Source organism: Pavona decussata, unplaced genomic scaffold (genome assembly GCF_977016875.1).
Source record: "Pavona decussata unplaced genomic scaffold, jaPavDecu1.1 SCAFFOLD_161, whole genome shotgun sequence".
NCBI lineage: Eukaryota > Metazoa > Cnidaria > Anthozoa > Scleractinia > Agariciidae > Pavona > Pavona decussata.
In genome coordinates this window covers 45,567-64,047 of record NW_028145572.1, presented here as the reverse complement: position 1 = coordinate 64,047, position 18,481 = coordinate 45,567, and the positions used below count along the sequence as shown (strand labels likewise).

Sequence of the window (18,481 nt, the reverse complement as noted above, 5' to 3'; positions counted from 1 at the left end):
TGACAACGGTTGGAAGAGTTTGTGAAGGCGCAATGATCCGTTTTCATTGACGTAGGCGATTCTTCTATATCACGGAAGAGCCTGTCTGTTGTACCTTGAACCATCTTGATATCTTTCCTTAAATTAGTATTAGATTTCCGTTTGTTTGAGTTGGCGGCATCCAGTGTGGATAGCTGTAGTTGTTGTAAGCAGCTGCGAATCTTGACAGGAGCTGTTAACTTAATCAAGCGATGGAGCTGACATGGATCTTCTCAACTTTATTTCACCAGATCTTCGTTCCTCTGACTGCAGCTCTACAACGTCAGGTTTTCCAAATTGGACGTACTTTTTCCCACTTGACACTGGCTTCGTCTTGTGTCATGGATTGTTGTAACTGTGGCCACATTGGGAGACGTTGGCTGCTTCTTTTGTGAACCATGTCAGAAGCTGTTTCCTGTACCAAGCGATGGAGCTGACATTGATCGGCTCTTCAACATCCTTGGAAGGGAATTTCGAGGAGCATCATCTAAAAACAAGGCTTGATGGTAAGATGCTGCTCTTGCAAAGCGAGCCTTATGGTTTTCGACGTTTTGCTGTTCTGCGACATCTTCCAGGAAACCCAACTGCTTTTTTTGCCTTACAAATCGCTCGGCACCGTCTGCCGGTGGGGTGGCTTGAGGTTTCCGTAATCGCAAAAGCCCTAGCAGGGCATTCCTAAAGCGGCGGTCTCTATAGCAGTAAATACATGGATTCACTATAGAGTTTAGCTGCATCAGTGTCTCCGCCGAACGGAAAGCCCAGTTTTTGCGAAAGGTTGGAAAAAAGGTTCCCAACGCATCCACAACGGCTGATGGAAGGAAGGAAAAAAACAGGGCGGCTGTGATTAAGCCAGCTGTTTTGGCAACTTTCTTATCGAGTTTTGCAGCCACTAGAGAAGTGACTTGGCTGATGTCCCTCAGTTTTCGTTTGCGTACTTCAAGGTACACCATGATATAGAAACACACAGTAAGTATTGATGTAGCAATTCCTAAAGCAATCTTAATGTTCAGCCACACTACCTCGAACTTAGGGTCCGCGCCGAGTGCTTCCAGTAGTATTCCTGGAAGCGTTGTCAACAGAGCTGCAAACCAAGGTCCCATCGCCAGTTTTTTCACACGGCTTCTTGTTAAAATGCTCCTATAGTCAATACATTTTTTGATCGCCACATACCTTTCCCAAGCAATCAAAGTCAAATGGTGCAGCGAGGAGGCAAAAATGAAAAACATCAAATGTACATTGACAGAGTCTATCATACAAACACCATGAAACTTTTGAAGGGCGATTAACACATCAACAGTGGCAGATAACGGCATGTTTATAACGCCTACTAGAAGATCCGTAACGGCGAGACTCGACAGCAGAATGTAGGAGACTCTTTGTAATTCTTTCCTTTGTATTACAGCAATGATCACTGATGCGTTCAAAAGAATTATAACAGGAGAACTAATGGATACGACAGCGACTAAAACCCAAGGAATTGTAGTTTCAGTTAAATCCCACGCGAAATTCGGTTTCTCTGGGCAAATGAACACTGACCTGATGTCGTTGGAAGAGTTGGCGGCTGTTTTTGCGCTGTGTAAGTCCATTGCTATTCATTGATATAATGTAAGCGATAATAAGTCGCTGGGAAAAACTGTGTCTAGATTAGTGACAAGAGAAAAATATCTTTCGGTACTTAGGAAAATGTACTGATTGGTAGGCGAGCTAAGAGTGTGGGCAGTGTGCAGAGTTAAAAATCTGGCTGCCTTATATTAACGTGTTCAGTTAGTACTATTCTTTAATAAGACAAGTACTGAGAAAAAAATTTATCTAACAGCTGGAAACTTAAACCAAAATACAAGAAAAGCGCGAAACTCACCAGTCGATTAATTATCCGCAAAACAAAGGGGTCAGATCTAGAAGGGAAGATTTCCGCCAAACTAATTAGTCAGAATTATTGCTTTGTGCTTTGTCAAAGACTGACTTTTGTCATCAAATCCGCATCTATGTGGGAAAATCGTTGTAAACAATTGTTGCTAACTTTGTAAATTGTGGAGCAATGACTAAAACTATCGAAAAGCAATCGATGGTTTTCCTGAGATGTTCATTAGGATCCAAACGGACCTTAAAGTCAATTGTTATTGTTTTTTCGGTGGAAGCTGTTCAGCCGTTTTCAAGAGAATTTGTTTTCAATTTCAAGAAAAAGAGGATGACTGATTGTACGTCTGTACAATCGGTTATTAATCTCATCGACAAGATGAGCTCGGGAGCTGGTGCCTTAAAGGCGGAGGGGCGAAAGGGTGGCATTGCCTTGGAGGTAACCATGGCAACCAAGCGAGCGCCAACATCCCGGCACCGTCACACTGAACGCATTCACTGGAATACTTACCACAACCCATACCTACCTATCCAGGGATGGGAGGAGTTGGAGCAAAAACCAGCAGATATCACAGGCCGTGAATAGCAATGAGCCGCAAAGATCAGCAAAACAAAGCAAAGCCGAGCTGAGAATTGCAATCACATGTAAGCCCCTGCAGACCCAGGCCATTTAGACCATTTAAACATTAAAAAGTCATCAAAAGAACTTTAAAAACTATGCGCTCTTGTACTGGCAGCCAATGCAGTTCATACAATACTGGAGATATGTGTTCACGTTTAGGTGCAAGCGTAACGATTCTGGCCGCTACGTTTTGAACATGCTGAAGTCTCAGTCAGAATGAGTTGCAAAAGTCTAATCTGGAGGTAATAAAGTCATGTACGAGGATTTCAGTTTTATGGCGACTGATGTATTTTCTTATGCGACTAATATTTGGAAGATGAGAAAAACCTGCTTTACATATAGCAGTAACATGGTGTTCCATAGACACGAAAGTATCATACTGAAAAAACCTCAATATTTCTTGCTGATGATGCCTTACTGATTACCTGGTCACAGACCGAGATTGGCGTCAATGGCGGAAGTGGTCGGTGACGGGCACTCAGGACAAGAAGTTCTGTCTTGTCCCTATTCATCTTGAGCATCTTAACTGTCATTCAATCATGCATCAGTTCGCAAAACAATCACAATTTTCCTCACTCATAACTGGAACTTAGGGCCCGCGCCGATTGCTTCCAGTAGTATTCCTGGAAGCGTTGTTAACAGAGCTGCAAACCAAGCTCCTATCGCCAGGTTTTTTCACACGGCTTCTTGTTACAATGGTGCTATAGTTCATCCATTTTTGGATCGCCACGTACCTTACCCAAGCAATCAAAGTCAAACCGTCCAGCGAGGACGCATAAATGAAAAACATAGAATGTACATTGACTAAGACAATAGTACAGACACCATGAAACTTATTTTGGGCGATTAACACATCAACAGTGGCAAAATTTTATAAACGGCATGGTTATAACGCCCACTAGAAGGTCCGTAACGGCGAGACTCGACAATAGAATGTAGGAGATTCTTTGCAATTCTTTCTTCTGCTTTATAGCAATGACTACTAATGCGTTCAAAAGAATTATCGCAAGAGAAGCAATGGATGCGACAGGAACACAAAATCTAAATCCAAGGAATTATGGTGTCTGAAAAGTTCCACACGAAATCTGGTTTCTCTGGGCAAATGTACTAACAAGGACCTGATTTCAGAGGAAGCCGAGTTTTCCAGCTGTTTTGTGGTTGTTTACGTCCATAGCAGAGCATGATGTCACAGAAAACTGACGCTCCCTGATGTTAAGACTGAAAGCGATGCTTGATCACTGGCTGACCTCGCGTCAGTGGTAGCGTTTACTGTTGTTTTGGGGATATTTACTCTATGGTAGAGTATAGTATCACCGAATACGCTTTTCAGTAGTGATGTAATGTGAGTGTTGCTTAATTACTGGCGAAAGACCTGTGTCTTGATTTGCCGCGGAAAGAACCTGAAAATTTCTTGTTACTCATACTTCAGGAAAAACTAATTAAGCAAGCAGAAAGAGTTGTGCGCCAGAAGAAAGATTTCAACAAAACCAGTTGTTTCGCATCCAGAAGATTTCAACAAAACCAATTGTTTCGCATCCAAATCTTTGAATTTAACTGAAAAATTGCGAAGCATTGCTATTGAAAACTACCCAACGACAACCAATCATTTTCTCAAGAAATTCATCTAAAAACAAAAAGACTGAGAAGTGTGTTAATTGTTTTCATGAGCCTTTTCCGTTTAAGCAATGAGCACTATTTTCTTCCTCAGGAAAAAGAAGATGATTGTATGTCTGTCAAAACAGTAATATAACTCCGTTCCGTCGTTATCTGAAAACTTTTATTTCTTCTGACTTCTAACCCCCAGTTGTTTGACAATGGAGCTGAGCTGCTCGTATTTTCTGTGGAATGATTTTCGCAGCGAAACGGAAATACAGCGTAATTACAGGTTATGTATGCACGTGGCACTTTACGGTGGGAAAAATACTTCATGGATTTTAATCACCAACACTTTGAAAATATCAACAAAAACAATAAAACAGCTGTATAAAAATAAAACGCGTCTCATTACGTAATACCGATTAGAATCTTTAAAAGTTGCAGTTTTCAAAGTTACAGGAGGGGCGCGGGGAAAACAGTTACGTAACCTACTGAGAGCTAGAAATTAAAACATTTTCCAATCAGGGCAATCTCAATGATGAAAACTGATAAGAAATTAAGCCATTAAAATAAAATTCGTGCACTCTTTTGCAGCTTACAACACAGGCGAGCCCAAATAAATGTAGTATCCGACATAAGGTTATTCCAGTACAGATTTGAATATATCAAACACGAGATAGCGAGTTTCATCAGATATCGTAGATATCCAAACACTGATAAGTAGGTTGAAAAAACGAGGCGCAGCCGAGTTTTTTTAAACGACTTCGAGGTGTTTGGATATCTGATGAAACACACTTTCGAGTGTTTGATATGGCTTCTCAAATGATCAATAATTCTTGGAGAAATTCAAGGCTAAAGTTGGCAAAATGTTATGGTAATTAGGATCACATATCCAAACCTCGGTCACGGTAGTGATTTTCTTTGTTTTCTCTTGATGAATTATTAATGAGTTTGAGAAGCTGTAAATCGTCACCAACACTTTGAAAACATCAACAAAAGTAATAGAACAGATGTTTAGAAATAAAACGCGTCTCATTACGTAATATCGATTAGAATTTTTAAAAGTTGCAGTTTTCAAAGTTCACTACAGCAGGTGTGCGGGGATAACAGTTACGTAACCTACTGAGAACTAGGAATTAAATCATTTTCCAATCCGGGCAATCTCCTGGATGAAAAGAGATCAAAAATTAAGCCATTCAAATTTTAATGTAAAATTTCGTACAATTTTGCAGCTAACACAGGCAGTCCGAACGTATCTGAGACAAGGTTATTTACAGATTTGAAGCTGTAGATCGCAGTGGTATATATCTAGAGTAATTCAATATAAAATGTTTTTCTTTACTAAATGGTTTCCTCAGTTGTTTTACCCACTTAAGAGCCAAATTTCGGAGCATTTGAATTCCTCTAGATATATACCACCACGATCTACGGCTTCAAATCTGTAAATAACCTTGTTTCAGATATTAAGTTTGGGCTGCCTGTGCTACTGAACAGGCTTCCTGACGAAGTAGAGCAAAGCAAACGCTTGAGCTTATTCGTTCGAGTATAAACTCCTTATTTTTAAACTTGAATGCTGGGGATGCATTTTGAACAAAGTCCCTTGCATTCTTCATTGATAGTATTAAACAGACAAATAAAAAGCGTTCGCAGTTTGAAGATGAAGCAAAATTGTAGATTGGAACTATCGGCTAAATGATATTTGTGTCCTCTCCTCCGAATTTTGTTTTGTTTTGTTTTTTTCCCTCTCAAGGTGTTATTTTTAAATTTTCTTCAACCGCCTAAAGATATTAAAACCATTGCCACCATCATCCACAGAAACGTTTATTAACGGCAGGATAGCATTAAATCTTTTGCTAAAAAATTTCCGTGACATTATCCCGTTTTACCTCAAATAAATCTAGGGCATTTCACGAACTGCGTATTTTGATTGTACGCCGGAGACTAGACTTGCCTCAAGTCGTCTTGTGCGCGAAAGATTGACCGAAGATCGACTGAACTCCCACGAAAACGGACTTTGAGAAAGTCTAGCCGGATACAGGCGTCGCTGATTACTTAATTTGCGTTGAATGTAGTTTCCAATAGGCTCTATGTCCAAAACGTGGAAATATTTTTCCAGACCTAAGCGCCGACGAGCACCTTGAAGTAGAGAAAGTGCCAGTCCACGGATCACGGGTAAATGTAAGCTGTTTTCACGTGTCACGAACTTATTTTTCTTTGAAGCAAGTCGTAAAATAACTCGTAATCCCTTTACCATTTTTGTGGGATCAAGAGAAAGATTGCCATTTTCCCGTGGGATTTAGTTCTGCTATTCCAGTGATACACAAGCGTTTAAAAACAACGTTTTTTGAAATACTAACAACTGGATTAATTTCTCGGAATACAAAACAGTAACGAAATGTTTTTCATTATTAGGTTTTTCGGGTTATCTGAATATCGGCCAGAGTCAGGCTAGAATTGGTAATTAACAAGTGATATTCATTTTATAATTTCTAATATTCTGCAGCAATGTATCGTAGTTCTCAAAGAAAGGAATGGAACATTCGAAAAAAGTTACCGCAACGAAAATTGTCGTTTCTGCTAGTGCAGTTAATATTTTTCGTGAAAACAGTTTCTACATGCTGTAAATTTTTTCGGCCCTAAAGAAGTTCATAAAAATCGCAAAAACAAAAAATAAAATAAATAAATAAAACATTGACGCCATTTCGTAGCAGGGTTAATTTTGCGCGAAAGTATTTTCAAGGGAATATTTGCTTTAATAATCCATCTTACCAGCCACAACTATTCCTACAAAAAAACCTTGAATCGCGCAAATCTTCTTTAATGACGGAGACATTCGGAGTTACAAGAAATTACTCTTCGACACCTAATCAGAAATGACGTACGGACACAACTTTTGAGAAAAACAACACAAACGCCAAGCTTCTATAACTGACTTGAGATAACAAATCAAGTGTTTAGCCGAGAAAAAACATTCGATCTCGCAACAACAGTTTTCTAGAATACACGCGTTCTCTTGAGTGTCAACTCTTAAGTTCATGTGCTAAGAATGGCTAATAATGCATGTCAAACGCTCTTACTTGTGTAAAGTGCAGTATCGCTTCATATTTTCACTCGTTACAGCTTCACGTCAATGTGACATTTTTATTGTATCTTTATCGGTATAAAAACGTACAAACTAGTTGTTATACGAAAGTTGCGATAAAATTTCTTCTCTTTTCAGTTTATTTTTTCTCTGTTCGGCGAGATTAGTTTATTTTGAGCGTCGAATACACATCCGGTTTAACGCAGAACATGTCCGCAATGAAATTGAGTCTTCGTCACCGTAGGGTTTGCTGTGCGGCCCAAAGTTTGCAATATACAGACCGCTAAACCACTCACGGATTGATTTCGTCGATATTTCATCAATAAAATTGTAAAAATAATAATAATAATAAATAAATTAAAAAAAAAAAAGAAAGAAAGAAAGAAAGAAAGAAAGAAAGAAAACGTTTATGTCATCAGGTAGCAAGCTTTCCCGTTTAGTCTACGAGTTTAGGCTAGTTTTAATCGCTGTTTCTGTGGTTCTGATAACGTTACGAACAAGCTGCTGGGATTATACAGACATGAACAACGAGGGACGGCGAATAAATAAAAATTACACCGATGAACAAGTGTTATCGCTTCTCATGAAACTGACTTGTATACCTTCGCTTGCGTATATATGAAGTGCGAGTTTGCGGCGGCAAAGCGCGCGTGAAGAATACGACGATCCTGGAAGGAAGACTAGTGTGGACGAGAAACTTTTAAAACGCCTGAAACGAGTAATGTTACAGGAACGAACATAGCTTATAGACAGCTCCTCGTTTTATTTCTTGAAGATCGATAAGCAAACGACAGAGGGGTGCTTAGCGAGCGAGGACTGAAGAGTCCTTCGGTGTCCCTCGCGCGTTCCTCGAACTACCCAAAGGCCCTTAAAACGAATGAAAATAAAAACCAGCAATTAACTGTGTTTGCAAGGACCACCGTGACAAAATAAAAGTACCGGATCCTGTAGGGAAGGATCTAATCAACAAAGAAATTGTAGAACAAATAATCTAAAAAAGAGCAAGGCTGATTTCACGATCAGGAAAGTATATTTTTCCAATATTTCGAAAGGCATGGCCTTTTTTGTTCAGGGTATGTTTGAGACTGACCCTTAGCTATGCCGCGAAGTCAAGAAAATGTGCCATTTTTTATACGAACGCTAGGCTTATTTAAGCCGCCACCAAAATATCATTTTTTCGACGCAGCGGAGCCGCGAGAAGATCGTCCCCATTCTTCTCGCGGCTTCGCCACCTCGTTTTCGCGACTCCGCGCGCGGCCACCAAGCTCCAACAAAACCGCCAGCGACGCAAGCTAACGCATTTATAAGCCACCACTTATTTCGCTCATAAAAACGGCCTTGATGTTACGAACAGTCGAAACATTCTAAACGCTAAATAAAAATTAAAGGTTTACGAACAAAAGATGACCAATAATTTTATTTACTACGTATGCAGGTACACTTTGTTAAAACACAACTATCTCTTTGTTACAAAGCGTGTATCTATCAATTTCTGCAAGTGTTTTTTGGCGTGGTTTTGTCTGCCCACTTTCTCCCGAGGCTGTTCCCGTGACCTCCCTCGCTCCCATCAACGAAACATTCGAGCTTTCCGCAGAATCCAACAAAGTCACGGAGCTCTGGGCCTGGAGGTTTGCACTGGTGGCTGGGTTTTTCTGGCTGACTTTGATTGGTTCGTGATCTTTCTTTTTCTTTACGTATTGAGTCGCCTTCCCCAGAAATATGATGCTGTTTAATATCTTCACTGATGTAAGGCTGTTAACAGAAGAGATTGGAAATGAGATTGAATCCCTCCTCGCTGTACTTTGTCCATTGCAAAACGGATCCAAGATAACCTTGGTTTCTGCCAGCCTGACTTTAAAGTAACCGCAGGACAACCTACGGTTATTGGCCTTTTGATAAAACAGCAACAAGAAGAACGTTCCTAGCGATGGCGCAGTCGTTGGGCATGCAACTTGCACTGTTGTTGCCTCTCTAGGCACAATTCATAAGTCAGCACTTGGCCGGTGAGAACGATCAGCTTTGAGAATGAAACGGGAGACACAAACAGCCCCGAGGGAGATCTCGACCCGACAGAGACTCGAATCACCCCGAGGGAGAACCGAATAGCAAAAAGCGTGGATTCTCGCGCGAGCAAGTCTCACACAGCTGCCTCTCCCCAGTCTCACTCAAAGCTCGTCCCGCGTTTTCGTTCGAAGACCCGGCAAGTTCGTACGGCGGACCAAAGCGAAAGGCACGGATTGTTTTGCAGTCTATTACCTTCGGAACTTAAAGGTACACAAAGACAGGAGCCGGTAGAAGTTAGAGTTTAGCATTGAGAATTTCCTTGCTCATTTTGGAGCTCACACCAAAGGAAAAATGCACGGAAAGAAGGACAAAAATTATGTAAAAGTAATAGTGTTATGAAATACTCACAAGATGAAGGTGACCAATAAGAGACAGACTCCTGGCACACCATGAAGCTTAACGGACTGTGCAATCACTCTGATAACCTACAAACACGACCATATCCATTCGTTATAATTTCAGAATTCGCATCCATTTTAATCTACTGAGACTTTTATAGATGATTATAAGAATAGGACTGACTGAAAAAGTTAATGCATCTTTCGAAATTCAAACAAGTGATGTACCCAGAAGCCCTTGCTCCTCCCTGTTGTCAGTAGAGAAGGTGGTTTCAGAAACGAGATTGGTCAAACTTTTGAAATGTGATTTGTAAATGCTCCAGATAATAGTAAAACATTAACTAAACAACGCTTAGCCACCAGTTTTGTCGGCGTGAAATTCGCTAACACCGGTGTTTTCGTTCAAACTTTACCCTCGTAAATTTTTCTACCGATGACAAGTTTTCAGACGCGGGAAAACTGATAGTGGTTCTAGCTAGCCGGAGAAAAGCATTAATTTTGCTGCTAGTATGAAAACTGTTGCGTCATTTGTAGTTACTTACCAGAGAGCCAAGAGGAAGAGGAATAAAACCCATGCGGCGAGTAACCAGATCAAAATGATCAGCATGTGGCTGAGAAATAAAACAAACAAATAATTATTATCGTGAGTACAAACTAGTTTGCAAGCAAGTTGACTCGACAGTGAAACGATCCATATTAGCTCCGTTGCTTGCTAAAGACAACAGCTTCTGTCGTGGTTTCGGCCTTAGCTGGACCTAAAACGAAGCCAATTTAACACATAACAGTGGGAAAAATATCCCCAAATTTGGAAAAACTGACGTTGTAGAACTGCAGACAGAGAAACGAAGGACTGGTGAAATGATGTCGAAAAGATCTATGTTGACTCCATCGTTTGCAGGCTGCTACCCAATGCTCTGGTATCATACTAAGACAATTATTCACCTCAGTGTCGATCAATAGTGGTGCTTATTTTCCCCGGCCGTGAAATATCCCTCACTATCCACCTCTGCAGCGGTGAATAATAATATTGATAACTGTTCAATTGCGTTAGCCTCAGCAAATCACACTAAGTCCAATTATATTCTTGAGTAGGTTTTCTGTAAGCTATCTATGAATTCTAGTTGGACTATAAAAAAAAACTATGCAAAAAAAATAAATAATAATAATAATAATAATAACAAACAAACAACAACAACAAAAGAAACTCCTTACGTTCTTTTGTCGACTTGAAGTAGCATCTTCCGCAAGGAGAGCCCTGTACTCACAGTAAACCTGAAGTCGAAGGAAAGTAATAGTGGGCGTGATTATTATCTGGACAAAATATTCATGTATAGACCCATAGTTTTTATGCAACTTTTTATTTTTATGATTAATTATTGTTGCTGAAAAGCCTCACTCAAGGAGCTGCAATAAAGTTAAGTATGTATGTATGTTTGAATGCAACACTTACCTCTACTGGGATATTGTTGAACTTTGTGATAAAGGCATGTTTGATCCAATCCACAAAGTATTCAGAAGAAAGCACAGCAAACAGATAGGGGCAAATGACGAACAAATGATCTACAAGGACAAAAACGTTACCATTATTTGAAGTACATGGGCCAGAGGTCCTTGTAAATGCCAGAGGTCTCCAGATTCTGAGTGTATAAAATTGAGACACTTTTACTTACCAAGATTCCAGTTAAACTCTGTTAAATTCCGCAGGGCAACAATTGAAATTAAAATGATGTAATGGAACCGTTCTCTAATATCTGCAACAAGATAAAAAACAAAAAGAGAGAAATTAAAATTTGACCAGTAATGTTTCTATTTAAGTTATCATTCTATGATAACTGTGTTTGAAAATTACGCATTTTGATGTGGTGTACATACCGCTGCAAGCCATTTGAAACAGGTTGTTTTTCTCAAATTTCTTGAAAACACTTCCCTTTAATTCCAGAAACTACAACAAAAACAGCAGGTACACCGTGAGTTTCTGAAAAAAAATACTTCAACAAGATGAAAAGACAACTAATTTTAGCTACCTATAAGATTTCCAAGAAGAAAGAAGTTAGAGAAAGTGAAAGACGGTTGGCTCAATAATATTACAGGTAATCTGCATTCACTGTGAAGATAGATAGAATAGAATAGATAGAATAGATACTTTATTCAGACAGTGCAGCCATAGGCTGAATTACATCTCAACTAACAATCATAAAAGTGAATAAAATAGAATTTAAAATATATCTCAAGGTTAAAATTAACTAAAATGTTCATAAACTGTATGCTAAGCTCCTAACAAAAATCTTCTTTCAACGAACGGTCTTAAAAAGGGGGCGAACAAACTTCCTCAAGTTCCTGAGTGAGTAATCGCGATTGATTCTAGCTAGGAGTAGCTTACGAGCACAAGACATTAAAAATTCTGAGTCACAAAGGGAGGTGAAGGGGATACATATGCTGGACGGATGATCACGCTGGTAATTTATAAAACATCTTACCTGATTTGATACCATGATCACCAACAGAGCCTTGTTGTGCGAGTTCACTGCGACATTGAGGCAGATGGCCTGAAACAATACTAAAACAGCATGGAAAACTGTGTGGGTTAAGGCTAAAAACTACATAAGGATAACATCACAGGTGGATCAACTGCAAGCTCAGAAGTGTTATTGCAAGCATTGTGGTCCTAAACTGTCAACAATTAAGGAGAATGCGTCCTTATACAAATTAAGGTATTTTTGCCCAGTTTATGACTTTGCAGGAAAAGCAGGTCTTAGCAAGGGGTGCTAAAATCCACAATAATATTTTATTAAAACTAACTGTAACCATCTATTTTTCAGTTTTTTGGTCGATTTTGGATGTGCTCAAAAGTAACTGAAATTTGGCGTATGGACTTCATTCCAGTTTAGAAACATTGCTCTGTATTTTTTTTGCACTGATTTCCTCTTCGTTTTCGAGAAATAACGTATTGTAAAACAACGTATGGCTTACTTTTTCACTGCGGTCATAAACCATGCAAAATGTCTTTGTTTTAGTAGGCATCATCCTAAGAAACCCAAGTTTCTCAGGCCATCCTGAGAGGCACAGAATGAACATGCAGTAGCAAAAGAAGGCACCATCCTTAACCTGGTTTCTGCAGGACAGAGCACCTAGGAGTATTAATACCACCTCACAGGGTACTCTCAGGGTTGACCCGAATGTTCTGATAGCCCATTTTCCTAACAGCGTGCCAAAAACCCATTTATACACTTGGGAGGCAAAGGACAATATGTCACAAAGATTCTTGATCAGGAGACAAGCAACAAACTACTGTAAGTAGGCTTTGGACAACTGATCAATATAAAGGTCAAGTGCTACCAAGCCTGCTCCAGGTATTCAGATTGTTAGGAGTGCAAGAAACATATGCACGACGGAAAAAATTATGATGCAAAGGACAGGAAACTGATGACAGAATTAATTCACCTAGAGCTCTCCTCAGGTAGTCTTTTCTACTTTTTTCTGTTGTTTCCCAGGATGGAAATTAATCTTTTTTTCGCGTCCAACAATCTGGTCCAAGTTGTTAAAGAGCAGATAATTTTATCAGGAAGATAAAATGTATTGGTTGGAGTACACTTTATCTGATGGATAGCAATTTATCCACTGGACAGATTTACAGTATCCGCTCTTTGAACAATCAGGGCCAGAAGGTCTGGCATTCATAGGCAAGTTGAAACTCTGATAACTAATGTGTAAAACAACTTCCTCTACTACAACTTTTTCCACTAAAAGCACACTACATTTCAACTTATAACACTTTAATATGTAGTTTTTGCTGACCCTAAAGGATACACACATACACAACAGCCATTACAAAATGTGGGATTATTCCAATGTGTTCTCTTCTTCTGTCCTTGGGTTCAGTTGCCGTCCAAAACAGAGCATCTAAGATGTCTTGGCCAAATGAAGAAAATAGTCTGTCTGCTATCTATAAAAGTGCACGGGAACAAAATGCCATTAAGAGGGAAGAAGTAGAGAAGAGGAAAACAAGGAGAGAAGGGCAAAGAGAAGAAACAAAGATTGATAGGAGAAAGGCATGGTTTTGGGAAAGTGTTCAAGGGAGGGAATGGAGAGAAAGAAGAGGAATGTGGAATGGTAAGGGAATGTAGGAGAGGAGAATTAGATTGGTAAAGAAAAGACGGGGATTGGTAAGAGGGTGAGGGGGAGATAGGAAAGCTACATCAGAGCTGTCACTAAGTTTTTGGCCACATGTTAAATTGAGCTTGACACCTGTAACAATCTTGATGCTTTCTGAGCAAAATGACCATACAACCATCGAGATCACCTGTAACATCAGGGTTCTTTCAAGGGTATTCTGAACAGATTCAAATGTGCTTTTCTAGCGATTATGGCTTATGAACTCAAGATGAATTTGCTCAGAAATATACAAATGCATCAACATTTTGACAATTTCGTGATTTAGACAGACTGTACCTCCAACATGTTGTAAATGACATAGAGTTTGATAACTGACTGTCCTCGCACAGTGTGATACAACACTGAAACGTCCACATAAGTTAAAAGTAACCAACAAATCACAACAATAGAGCCTGAAAATGATCAATAACAAACAAGGTTAGTAATGGATCTAATAAGAAGTAATGTAAAATGTACTACAGAAAACATTTCAAATATAGCTAATTCCATCCGTAAACTGACGATGGCACAGGAGTTGCCAAAACATGTCTTTCAAATTTAAAAGTCTTATTCTCTTCATCAAGATAGCTCACTTACCTTTCAATAAATCACATATCTGTGCAGGCTGCAACATCTGCGAACTGCATGGGAGTTAAAAACATTAAATATAAATGCAGTCCTTGACCGATTTCATTGCATGTTAAACAGAGAGGGTAGCATCATACTCAAGCTTTCCCTCAAATGCAACTGACAAGTTTTACCATAATCTGCAGGTTTTAACAGGGTGGCGTGATTAGTCCTTTGTCACCCCCCCCCCCCCCCCAGGTTGGGGATTGTCTCTTACCCTCCAGCCATAAACTGAATACTAATGTCACCCGCTACATCCATGCCTCAACTTGTGACACATAATGAAAGCTGAGGAAGCCTAAATTTATAAGCTCCTACATGTATAATTAATTCTTTAGGCTTCCTCTCCCTTTTTTTTTACTCAAGATCTATGTACTTATTTTCTTATTTTCTTGAATTGAGTTGAGCTGTATTTATTGCATATAATTTTTGTGCACAAGTTCCACGACTGTGACAAGGTGGCAATTAGCACATATCAGGTGTACCCAACAGTTGCAGAGGCCTTCATTACTACAGAATTTCTGATTTTGTTGTCAAGAAAAACTCAATAACAGCCCCAAATTTCGAAACACTGAAAAACTAAAAAAATAATCCTTTTATTTTTGAAGGGGCAAATACATGTACGTCGTTAAAAATGCAAAAAGGTCAGCTAGCACTTTTACAATGCAACAGCTTGTCAATTTGTGGAATAAGATTCCCTTCCCTAAAACTTAAATCTGCAACTTAATTTTCAGCCAAGCTGAGCAGATGGAGAAGTGCACTGCCTACTTTTACTTCCTACTGGGAACAAATTCTGCTAACAAATTTTCTCTCAAATGATCCACAATTTCTGCAATCATAATTTTTGGCTGTAGATACATACACTGTATTTCTCATCTCAAAAAATACTTGGGTTAAGTATTTATCTTGATTCAGAAACTGAGAGCATGTACTCACATTCTACAAAACAGCAGCCCAGTTATAATCTTGTACAAAGCAACAACCAAACGTAATGGAAGGATTGTAAACATGAACAAAAAACAATCCAGACACAACATGAAACCAAACACCATCAACTGAAAAACAAAACAAAAACACCCATAGAATCCTTTGAGCACACAAATAGAACAACTGGTATTCACATAATGTGAGTCCAAACTGACCATATCTCATGAGGCAAATAGAGTCCTACGGTGATGATTTCAGGAAAACTACATCTCTGAAATTTTGGGATTTGTTGAGATGTTCTAAAAGAACACAATGAAAAATGCATACTTGCCAAAAATCAGCATCTCATTGCAATTTGGGGTGAGATATTGGCAAGTTTATGCGCAGATGACTCCATACAAATCCTTCTAACTTTGTTCGAAACGTTTGGAACTGAGACAAAATTAGAAGCGTTTGTATGGAGTTATCTGAGCATAAAAGAGCTAATATTGCATCTCCAAAATGTAATAAGATACTCACTGATTTTTGGCAAGCAGGCATTTTTAATTGTGCTCTTTCTGAACATAGTTAGGTGATTTTTGACAGTCTTCTGAATAAAAGACCTCCAATATTGCAATTTAGTAAGGTTTTTTTATGAAGAGAAGAAAACAGGAGGACTGTAGGAAAAGTGCTTGGAGTATCAAAAGATCTCACAGAAAAATGAGCCCTTACCTTTTCAAACTCCCGTGGAATTTTCATGAATGTGTACACCTTCTCGCGTTTTTCTGTGTACTTGTCTTCTTCAAGTTCCATAAGCTTTCCACGGGAAATTTCTGCCATAATGTACTTCATAAATGACAACTCTGAAATCAAATCATGGTTTGTTTCAAAGGGTGGACAACCTTTTTACCCTTTTATAATCCTATAGTGAGGAGCGGGATCTTAAACTTTCCCTTGGAGGAAAAGGAATGTGCAGGAGACAGACAAGCCAACTGGCTTAACCTCACCATGCAATACATGACAATCTGATATTTGTAACTATTTAATACTTGTGCATTAGTATTAGGAGTGGAGAACCAAATAATTGAAATGAAATTACTTCAAAGAATCTGGCTGATAGGACAGTGGACTTGCCTCTCATACCAGAGTAGACCCTCTTATCCCCAGATTTATGCTTCACAGATACCACTACAAGAAATCATGACACTGTCAGCTGGATACAGCTGTGCACAGAATAGAAATTTGAGGACAAAGGCAGGGTTTTTGTTAAGATTTGTAAAAGGAAGTAATAAATTTACAATTTATAGCAGGTAGACGCCAGCTTGTTAATGTCTCAGAGTAACTAGGGAATACCCCGCCACTCCAAAAGTGACCCTGGAACGAGTGGATACGTGGCTACGCAGCTACGTGGCTACTTGGCTTAGTGGCTTTTCACACAAAGAACGAGGCATGGTCATACAGTCATGTACTTCTACGTGGCTACATGGCTACGCAGCTACGTGGTATCTGCGTAGCCACATAGCCACTCTTTTCAGGATTACTTTTGGAGTGGGGGTTTTCCCTAGTTAAGCCAATGTCTCCCAGGGAATGATGGGAGCGAGATTGCTGCGGGAAGAATGGAACCAAACATGGTGGAGCTTGAAATCAGCACTGCTTTTGATGAAAGAAAATACTCAATCCAAGAGCCATTTTCTTTACACTGATAGATTTTCAATGCCATGCTATCTGCTGGATGTTTATACATTTTTATGGAAAGGAAATTCCCAAAACAAGGATGAGTTTTTTCAAAATACGATGAATTTTGAAAGTGGTTTCCATAATTACCGAAATATTTTTTTCACAATAGCCAGTAACATTTAGTTGAAAATAACCAGTTACCGGCTTCTAACAAGAACCCTGCAAAGGAGAGGAGAACTGAGCTGTGGGTGGAGAAAGGACCAAAAAAGAGAAAGGGCTGCATCTGCTTGTGTCACAACAGCCACAGCCAACCTTTTTGAAGAGTTAATGTAACAGACACTGTCACTCCAAACACTGCTACAGACAGCCCAGTCTGTAGAGTATGTATGGCAGAATTCAATAAGATCTTGCATGTATAGAGGCATTTTCAGTAAACTTGTGCATGCACTTGCCATGCTCTGCAGACTGGCAGACAGCTAAGCTGCAGTTTTTTTCCTTTTCTAAAATAAACAAACTAAGAAAGGCAGCAACTACAGAATACACACCATCCTTGAAGGCATGTGTATTTGGAGTCGTGTTTGAGTTTCAGTTGGCAGTGGATAAAAGAACAATGAACAATGTTTAAAGTCTACATGTTTTGTAGCTTCATGATTTAATTGCCTCAGCAGATGATGTAAAGACTGACGAATAAATTATTTGCTAGCTTGATTGGGGTTGGTAGCAGATAAATGAAATCAACCAAATAAGCCAGCTGGTTGAAAGATTGTTAAAAGTGGCACTGCATTCTGCAAAGAGATCTAACAGGATTCTAATCCCAAATACAAAATACCCAGCTAGATAATAAGAGCATGCTATATGATCACAATTTTGCAATCCTTGAACTCTCTTACTCTTCATATCATGATCCTCCTGTAGCCTCTGCTCAGAAGCTTCTTCCCTTATAGATGGATCTTCGTCAGCTTTCTTGTACGACTTTACTTCAGGCTCCACTAACTCGGAGACATGTTCACTACCATGTATCACCCTAGTTTCTTCTTCTCGCGAACTTAGCCTGTCGTTGTTAGAGTATCTGTGTCTGAATTCCATCTCTGGCGATTTGTCAACGTGTGATTCTAGTGTTTTTCTAAGAGGTTCATTTTCAGTGATTTTTCCGGAATCCAAAGCAGCAGAATCCGGTCTTCGCACACCCTCATTTCCAGCACATTTCTCATCCCTGTTAGCGTTACATTTGTCCTCTACAGACTCTATATGACTGTCCCTATCCAAATCAAATGTTTTTTCCACAGGATCCGGAGTGTTTGGCTTCCACCTCCAATTTTCTAAACCATGATCGAATTTATCCACCGATTCTCCACTACTTTCCTCATTCGGACTCAAACACGAATCCAAGACCTCTCTACGAAGGACAATTTCCGTGTCTGAATCATGAGAAGACGGTATAGGGAGCGAAAATTTGTCGTCTGCTTTTTCCTCAGCAGGATCTGCCATGTTTTCTTTTATTTGTAAATATGGCCCCACGCATGTGCTTCAATTAGTTACGCT

At 39.4% G+C, this 18,481-nt stretch overlaps 2 protein-coding genes across 2 annotated transcripts; both read right to left on the bottom strand.

The window, feature by feature from the left end:
* Positions 1–419: 419 nt before the first annotated feature.
* On the bottom strand, positions 420–1,604 carry LOC146464535 (adenosine receptor A1-like). Its single transcript, XM_085129587.1, has one exon. The coding sequence runs from the start codon at positions 1,602–1,604 to the stop codon at positions 420–422; it is 1,185 nt and encodes a 394-aa protein (XP_084985713.1).
* A 6,974-nt stretch (positions 1,605–8,578) lies between these two features.
* On the bottom strand, positions 8,579–18,467 carry LOC146464534 (transmembrane anterior posterior transformation protein 1 homolog). Its single transcript, XM_085129283.1, has 14 exons — positions 17,830–18,467; positions 15,995–16,125; positions 15,293–15,411; positions 14,327–14,370; positions 14,027–14,142; positions 13,385–13,520; positions 12,055–12,152; positions 11,450–11,519; positions 11,248–11,328; positions 11,028–11,137; positions 10,790–10,849; positions 10,120–10,188; positions 9,588–9,664; positions 8,579–8,927 (listed from the first exon to the last, which is right to left on the bottom strand). Exons 1-14 carry the CDS (start codon positions 18,425–18,427, stop codon positions 8,621–8,623), a joined length of 2,016 nt encoding a protein of 671 aa, XP_084985409.1. The 5' UTR covers positions 18,428–18,467; the 3' UTR covers positions 8,579–8,620.
* Positions 18,468–18,481: the final 14 nt, after the last annotated feature.